Source organism: Eubalaena glacialis, chromosome 3 (genome assembly GCF_028564815.1).
Source record: "Eubalaena glacialis isolate mEubGla1 chromosome 3, mEubGla1.1.hap2.+ XY, whole genome shotgun sequence".
Lineage (NCBI taxonomy): Eukaryota > Metazoa > Chordata > Mammalia > Artiodactyla > Balaenidae > Eubalaena > Eubalaena glacialis.
Window position 1 is genome coordinate 40939249 of NC_083718.1, and position 8771 is coordinate 40948019.

General features: G+C 44.2%; 1 protein-coding gene across 1 annotated transcript; it reads left to right on the forward strand.

Annotated features, from left to right (window-relative positions):
- Positions 1–511: 511 nt before the first annotated feature.
- On the forward strand, positions 512–3049 carry LOC133087860 (cullin-4A-like). Its single transcript, XM_061185537.1, is given in 3 exon segments — positions 512–974; positions 1296–1775; positions 1778–3049. Coding segments are annotated over 3 exon segments (1830 nt in total). The 5' UTR covers positions 512–880; the 3' UTR covers positions 3034–3049.
- The last annotated feature ends 5722 nt before the right edge of the window (positions 3050–8771 follow it).

The following is an 8771-nucleotide window of genomic DNA, read 5'->3' on the forward strand; positions in this document are numbered from 1 at the left end:
GCAAAAGCTCCAGAAATTATATTATTATAAATGGACAAAATATTCTAGGTAAAAGACTGACGTTCAAAAAGCATAGTTATATGTTATTTAAAAGAAACCTATGTAAAAGTTAAGGATACAAAAGGCTTTTAAGGGGCCGGCATGGCGGCGCGCCCGGGCTGAGGAAGGTCGGGGGCTGCGCTGCGACTCCCTGCCCCCCACACGAGGCCGCCTCGTCGGCGCCCCGGTGCCCGGGCCTGCCAGGCCCTCGACTGTTGCGGGTTCCACACGGACCGCGGCGCCCGCGAGCTTGGGGCTGGGTCGGGTCGGGGTCTGGCGCGCTCCCGAGGCCTGCAGCACCGTGTCTGGTCGGGCCGGGTCGGGCGGCGGTTGGGCCGGGCTGGGCGAGGCTGAGGGAGCTCAGCGGAGGGAGGGCGAGGCCGGGCGACAGAGACCGAGGCCGAGGTCGACGAGGCCCCTCGGAAGGGCAGCTTCTCGGCGCTTGTCGGACACAGCAATGGCCTCACCAAGCCCGCGTCCCTCGCCGCGGCCGCCGTCACCTCCAGCCCCAGGGCCGCCGACGGCTCCAAGAAGCTCGTGCTCAAGAATTTCCGAGACAGACCTAAATTGCCTGATAACTACACTCAGGACACCTGGCAGAAACTTCATGAAGCAGTGAAAGCCATACAAAGTAGTACCTCCATCAGATATAACCTGGAAGAGCTCTACCAGGCTGTTGAAAATCTTTGTTCTCACAAAGTTTCCCCAGTGCGCTACCAGCAGCTGCGCCAGGTCTGTGAAGGCCACGTCCAAGCACAAATCCTTCAGTTTAGAGAACTCACTAGATAGTGTTTTATTTTTAAAGAAGATTAACACATGCTAGCAGGATCACTGCAGACAAATGATCATGATCAGAAGTATCTTCCTGTTTCTGGATCGTACTTACGTGCTTCAGAATTCCGTGCTTCCTTCCATCTGGGATATGGATTAGGACTATTTAGGGGCTTCCCTGGTGGCGCAGTGGTTGGGAGTCTGCCTGCCAATGCAGGGGACACGGGTTCGAGCCCTGGTCTGGGAAGATCCCACATGCCGCGGAGCAACTAGGCCCGTGAGCCACAATTACTGAGCCTGCGCGTCTGGAGCCTGTGCTCCGCAACAAGAGAGGCCGCGACAGTGAGAGGCCCGCGCACCGCGATGAAGAGTGGTCCCCGCTCGCCGCAACTAGAGAAAGCCCTCGCACAGAGACGAAGACCCAACACAGCCAAAACTAAATAAATAAATAAATAAATAAATAAATAATAATTTTAAAAAAGAACTATTTAGAAACCATATTATTAGTGATAAAATGGTTCAGACGAAAACCATGGATGGCATCCTGCTGCTGACCAAGAGGGAGCGGAGCGGGGAGGCCGTGGACCGGAGTCTGCTGCAGAGCCTGCTGGGCATGCTGTCCGACCTCCAGGTGTATAAAGATTCATTTGAACTGAAATTTTTGGAAGAAACTAATTGTTTATATGCTGCATTAATGCAAGAAAGAGAGGTTCCGGAGTACCTGAACCATGTGAGTAAGCGCCTGGGGGAGGAGGGTGACCGCGCGATCACGTATCTAGACCACAGCACACAGAAACCACTGATTGCCTGTGTGGAGAAGTAGCTGTTAGGAGAACATTTAACAGCGATTCTGCAGAAAGGGCTGGACCACCTGTTGGATGAGAACAGAGTGCCCGACCTCACTCAGATGTACCAGCTGTTCAGCCGCATGCGGGGCGGCCAGCAGGCGCTGCTGCAGCACTGGAGCAGTACATCAAGACTTTTGGGACAACGGTCTTTATCAATCCTGAAAAAGATAAAGATATGGCACAGGACCTGCTGGATTTCAAGGACCGAGTGGACCACGTGATAGAAGTGTGCTTCCAGAGGAACGAGAAGTTCATCAACCTGATGAAGGAGTCCTTCGAATCGTTCATCAGCAAGAGGCCAAACAAACCTGCAGAGCTGATCACAAAGCATGTTGATTCAAAATTGAGAGCAGGTAATAAGGAAGCAACGGACGAGGAGCTGGAGAGGATCCTGGACAAGATCATGATCCTATTCCGGTTCATTCACGGTAAAGATGTCTTTGAAGCATTTTATAAGAAAGATTTGGCAAAAAGACTCCTCGTTGGAAAAAGTGCCTCCATTGATGCTGAAAAGTCTATGCTGTCGAAGCTGAAGCACGAGTGTGGGACTGCTTTCGCCAGCAAGCTGGAAGGCATTTTCAAGGACATGGAGCTCTCTAAGGACATCATGGTTCATTTCAAGCAGTATATGCAGAATCAAAGTGACCCGGGCTCTATAGACCTGACAGTGAACATACTTACGATGGGATACTGGCCAACGTACACCCCCATGGAAGTACATCTAACTCCAGAAATGATTAAACTTCAGGAAGTATTCAAGACGTTCTATCTTGGAAAGCACAGCGGTTGAAAGCTTCAGTGGCAAACTACACTGGGTCACGCCGTGTTGAAAGCAGAGTTTAAAGAGGGAAAGAAGGAGTTCCAGGTGTCGCTGTTCCAGACGCTGGTGCTTCTCGTGTTCAACGAAGGGGACGGATTCAGCTTTGAGGACATAAAGATGGCCACTGGGATAGAGGACAACGAGCTGCGGAGGACATTGCAGTCCCTGGCCTGCGGGAAAGCGCGCGTCCTGATCAAAAGTCCCAAAGGAAGGGAGGTCGAAGACGGAGACAAATTCATCTTCAACGGAGAATTCAAGCACAAGTTGTTTCGGATCAAGATCAATCAAATTCAGATGAAGGAAACCGTTGAAGAACAGGTCAGCACCACAGAGCGCGTGTTCCAGGACAGGCGGTACCAGATCAACACCGCCATCGTCAGGATAATGAAGATGAGAAAGACGCTGGGCCACAACCTGCTCATTTCCGAATTGTATAATCAGCTGAAGTTTCTCATCAAGCCTGGAAATTTGAAAAAGAGAATCGAATCTCTCATAGACAGAGACTACATGGAGAGAGACCAGGACAGTCCCAACCAGTACCGCTACGTGGCCTGAGGCTCGTGGCGGCTCCTCCCATTGAGACACTAGAATGTATCTTTAGGGCAGAAACACTTCTGTGCTGTTTCCAGGACTTTCTGGGACTTAGCAGCATGGCTGCTTTGGGACTAGCAGGAAAGGGGGAATCCTTGGATCCTCCTTCACAGGCTCAAGGATTTCTAAATGGCTTGTGTACCTTCCCTCCAGTTCTTCCTCCTGTTCTTTTAGGCGTTTGGATGGTTCCATGGCTCTGCACACTGACTCTGAGGTCGGACAAGCAGATACTGGTTTCTTAAAAGAGGCTCCTTTGTAAGCGGTGTTCTCGTGGCAGAAGCTGATGTTCGGTGTGTGTGTGTGAGACCCTCCGTGCTGCCCTTCTGTAGCTGCAGGGACACAAGCTCTTAGACCCAAAACAAGAACCCTTACTGGTGAACATTAGGGAGAAACAGTCAGTGTTAAAGCTGGCTGGTCGATTATGCAGCCTGGATAGTAGCATCTGTTCCAGGTCTTTCAACAAGTGTTAACCTCTGAGGACTGGTTTTCAGGATGGGGCTCCTTGGCGAGACCTTTGATGCACCAAAAGGACACCACGTCCGACGTGTGTGATGCCGCGAGCCCATCAGCGCCTTCACTTTACTTCCACTGCGTCCCTTGGGGATTTTCTGTTTGAGGGTTTAGAGGGGGGCAGTGTGTGTGTGTTTGCTGTTCTAAGATTGAGCCTAGCAGCCCCGTTCTCTGCATTGGGGAACTGCTGTTGGCTTTTTTCTAATTGCAGTGTTTGTATGATTGCGACAATAAAGTTTGGTTTTGTTTTCCCGGCCCTGGGCAGGGTGGCTGTCCTCTGCTGTAACCACTGTAAACGTTTCGGAGGAGACTTGACATTGTGAGCAGGGGTGACCTCAGTGGCACCTGCTTTCATGTTGTATGCGCGCAGCTGAGGCTGAGCAGCGGATGATGATGTTCGTTTGGTAACTAAAACAAAGACACTTTTCTGAGAACATTTAAAAGTGCTTTATATTTTACATAATAGCATGCTTCATTTTGATGAAAAGCTACCAAAGGAATTTTGATCATGGTGTAAGTGTTGAAAGCAATATTTTCTGGAATATACCAAGTTTATATAATTTGATTTTTGTGCTAAATTATTAAAAGATTCTCCCTTTTTTGAAAAAAAAAAGGCTTTTAAAAATTGAAAACTTTAAACAAAAGAAATCTCATGCAGCTATTTTAATATCAGTCAAAACTGACTTTCAGATGAAAAGCTTCACTAGAGATAAGGATAAAGATATAATGATAAAGGCTAAATATAAAAGTAAAGTATAACAATTTTACATTTGCATGCACTTAATAATATGGACCTCAAAATATATAAAGCAAAAATTTACAACTACAAGGAACTGATATAACAAGAAAAAAGTCAGTAAAGAAATAGAATATTTGAAAAACAAAATTAACAAAATAAATCTCATAGACATCTGTTGAAGACTCAATTCAGGACCTATAGAATATATATTTTGAAGCATACATACATAGAACATTTTTTTAAATAATTATATACTGGGACATAAAGCAAAATGAACAACTTTAAAAAAAAATAAACTTCATAGAATATGCTCTCTGACAACAACTCAATTAAGCTAAAAATCAACAACAGAAAGACAACTTGAAAAAGCCCTGTTTGGTAAAGTTAAGAAATATACTTTTAAATAGGTCAAAGAACAAAGTATAATAAATTTTTTTAATATTTTGAATAAAAATATAACAAAATTATGTCTATACTTTACCTGGGATGAAGCTAATGGAATATACAGAAATATATAGTGATAATTATTTATACTAGAAAAAAATAGAAATAGAAATGGAAAGATTGAACATCAATAAGCTAAGCGTCTCTCAGAAGAAATTAGAATTAAAAACACCAAAATAAACCCAAGTAACAGAGAGGAAAAGAATTAATATAGGTAAGAGCAGAAATTTAACTTTTAAAAATATTTTTAAAAGAATGAAGCTATTTATGGACTCTTTTGGAATGATGTCCAAGACATACTGTTGAGAGAGTTAAAAATAAATGTTGTATATAATCTGCTACCATTTGTGTAAAAGGGGTATATTTATATTTTGAAAATTTTCAGTGCTTATACTCTTCATAATTTCTGAGTTTTAAACAAAATGAAGGTTACACTTTTAAAAAATTAAGTAAATAAAATTTTTAAATTAAAAAGAAATAAATGATCAGCTGAAGCTCCCAAAAGAAGAGGAACTAGGGGCAAGGCAGACTCACAAAGCCCTCATTCAAATATAGGGAAGATGCCGCTGCCTACTCATGTACTGATCTGAAGTGGATCGGGTGGCAGTGCTGGTGGTGGTGAAGGTAGTGGGATTGTGGTGATGATGGTGATGGTACTGGTGATCACTGTGGCACTGGATGTAAAGGTGGAAATGCAGGAGGTGCTGGAGGTGGAGGTGGAGGTAGTGGTGGTGAAGGTGGGGCTGGAGGTAGTGGTCATGTTCTGGTCAGGGTTTTGATGGTAAAGTTCTTGGAGCTGTTCCCACAGGCCACAGAGGTTCTATTTGCGAAACTTCCTAGGCAACAGACAAGGCTTAGTCATCAATATGAGCCAAAAAACATGAGAAATTTGATCACATCACTCCAGTTGGGATCACCATGTGTTCTCTCTTCTTTCCTTTGTGCTCTGATTAGACCCCTAACATCCAGTCTCCTCATTAGTTGCCATCTGTTGCTGAATTGATTTTCAAGGGGCTGGAGAATAACCCATCACGTGGAAGTTGACCATATAACGTAAGGGGTTTGAGAAGAGGTGAGCTACAAGATATTACTTTTGATTGCTGATGCAACCATAGAATCCGAGAGCAGTTACCAAAAGAACAATTAATCATTTTATGCCTTGAGTAACAACTGTTATGTGTTTGAACAAGACCATGCATCTGGTGGCCAAAGGAAAGCTGAGAATGGGTCTTTAGAGGTGAAGGGCAGGTCCCTGGGTGATTTACAATGAGGACATGTGACCAAATTGCCATGGAAGGAAATAATTAGTAACCTCAGGAGAAAAGCCAAAACCTTGTGTAGACCACAGGGGTTTTACTATTCCTTCTCCCCTTCAGATTCACTGGCTCTAGGTCAGAGGTGAGGTGACTGGATGGGTTCCTTTCCACAGAGAAGAGATTAGCTCCTGAGGAACAGCATCACTATATCACCAGCCAGAAGCTTCAGTTTCCCTCTAATCGTGACCCTTAATTTGTCCAAGCAGAGGGGGTTGATTGCTCAAAGGGGATGAAAAGCCAAAACCTTAGAATAACATTTTACCCACATTTAATCAATCATGTTTCACTCTACACCTCCCACAATCCCCACTTAGGCAACAATGCAGGAGCTCTTTGATTATCTCACTGGGTTCCACTGTGTGCTCAAAAATTTCTTGAAATCAAATTGTCTTAGCTCACTTTTATTTAGAGAGAAATTCAGAGATTGCGTTGTACATGACGGTTTTAAGAGGAAATATATAGCCTTAAGCATTGAACAAACAACAGGAAGAAAGAAGGAAAGGAAAAAAGGTAGGAAGGAAGGAAGGAGGGAGGCAGAGGGGGAGGCAGGGAGGGAGGAAGGGAAGGGGAGGAAGAGAAAGGATACAGAAGGTCAATGTACCAAAGGTCTGGGACTTACTGCCTTGGGAAAGTGCTAGTCAAGAGAAACTTTCCTGCCCCTTACTAATTTGGGGGCAAAATGAGAACCAATGTGAAAAAAGCAAAACTGACCAGGTGCGTCTATCCAGGACTAAGTTCTCATGCGAGTGAAGGTGAGTGACATTTACTGCTTCAGGAGGATCTTGTTATCATTAACAGCATTATTGTTAGTCCAACTTCTTCCCAGTCCCTTCTTTAAGGTCACTAAACTCCCTGAAAGTGACTTCTGTCTACTTTGGTCCTTTCAGTACCCTTTCAGCTTCCTTTGCATTATAATACACAGGCTAACAATACTATAATTTTCCCCCATTGAAATGTACCCTCTCCCCACCCCCCAAAATAGACTAGTGTGATTATTGCCTAGCTCTGGGAGCTTTGTGCTTCATCTTTTCTTGCAGTAACTAGACAGCCCTTTCTTATTCTTATGATAACTGAAACATTTGAACAATCATTGTCCTACAGAGGAGCTGATCTTAGAGCAATTGTGCTTTGTACCAACCCATCCCCTTTGGGATCAAGATCGGTTTTAAAATAATGACTTCTCTAGCAGTTTATTACCAGCCTGGAGTCATTTTCACACCTCAGAAGTGAAGGCTTAATGAGCAGAGAAATTAAAGAGAAAAACTCTGCTCCTGTCTTCTTAAATGGTGGCATTTTGGCAGCTCAGGAGAAACTTCCAAAGAGGAGCTGAACACAATCACCTTGTTCTCCAAATGACCTTTAGGTAATGAAGCTCAAAGTTTCCTCACCACAACTCCACCCCCTTCTTTTGCATCCTGGAGATGTCTCCCGGGAAGATCAGGTGGTGATAATGGAGTTGTGTGGGCATAATGAATTCACCTGACACAATGCTGGAAAGACAGTAATGGCTCAATAAAATCTTCCTGAGTAGTGACCACACCCCCCCAGAGCCTCCCCACCACAGCAACTCCTTACCAAGAGTTGCAAATTCCTGGGCATCTTTTAGAAATACACTCAAATACCACTTGCTCTTATAACCCTTTCATAACTCTCCCAATTCCTCCTCTCTCTTCAGGGTTTTTATGTCAATAATAATATACACATATTATACACATAATAATATACACATATTATTGTGATTATTGTGTTATAATAGTCTATTTACGTATCTGACTTTCCCATGAGACTTTGAGTTCTGCAAGTGCAGTGACCTAGCAGTGTTCATTTTTCATCCCTAATGTCCATTACAATGCTTAGCAACAGTAAGAATTTAGTAAATATTTGGTGAATGAATAAATGATGGGATGATTCCAATGATTCTTCTTCTTTTTTTCTTTTTTGTGTCTGCGCTGCATGGCATGTGAGATCTTAGTTCCCTGACCAGGGATTGAATCTGCGCCCCCTGCAGTAGAAGCACGAACTCTTAACCACTGGACCACCAGGGAAGTCCCCAAATGAATCTTTTCAAATGAATGATAGTATTGTCACCAAGGCTGTTGCTCCAGAATTATACCCCTGTCCCTCCCTTGAATAGAAACCAATTACTCTGTAGCTTCAAGAGGAAGCTACAAAGAGGAAAACCAAGAACTGGTTAGAACCAACTAGGCCCAAGATGGCAGAGGATTTGACTTCCAGTAGACCTTGAGCCTCATTATACGCTCATTGTGATACATTAGCATGCTAGATGACACACCCACCAGTGCCATGACAGTTGAAGATTGCCAGGGCAACAACCAGAAAAACCCACATAAGGACTGAAAAGGAGAGTTGCATCATTTCAGGTCCAAACCATACCCCTGTTCTCTGATAACTCATGAATATTCCTCCCACTCTTTTCAGTTCTCTCCCTTTTATCTCGACCCTCCTATATATTTGGTGTCTCCGCCTGAATTAGGTTGAGAAGCCGATTTGTGAACTAAGTCCCCTCTTCTCCATTCTTTGGCCATTGAATAAAGTTTGTGCTATTCCAGTCTCAGCATCAATTTTGTTATTGGCTACACAAATCTGATCGAAAAAAGAACCTCCTTAATGGGACAGGGGGTCTCGGCCCAGGTTAGGACCCCGGTGCGTGTTCAGTCAACAAATTAGGTAAC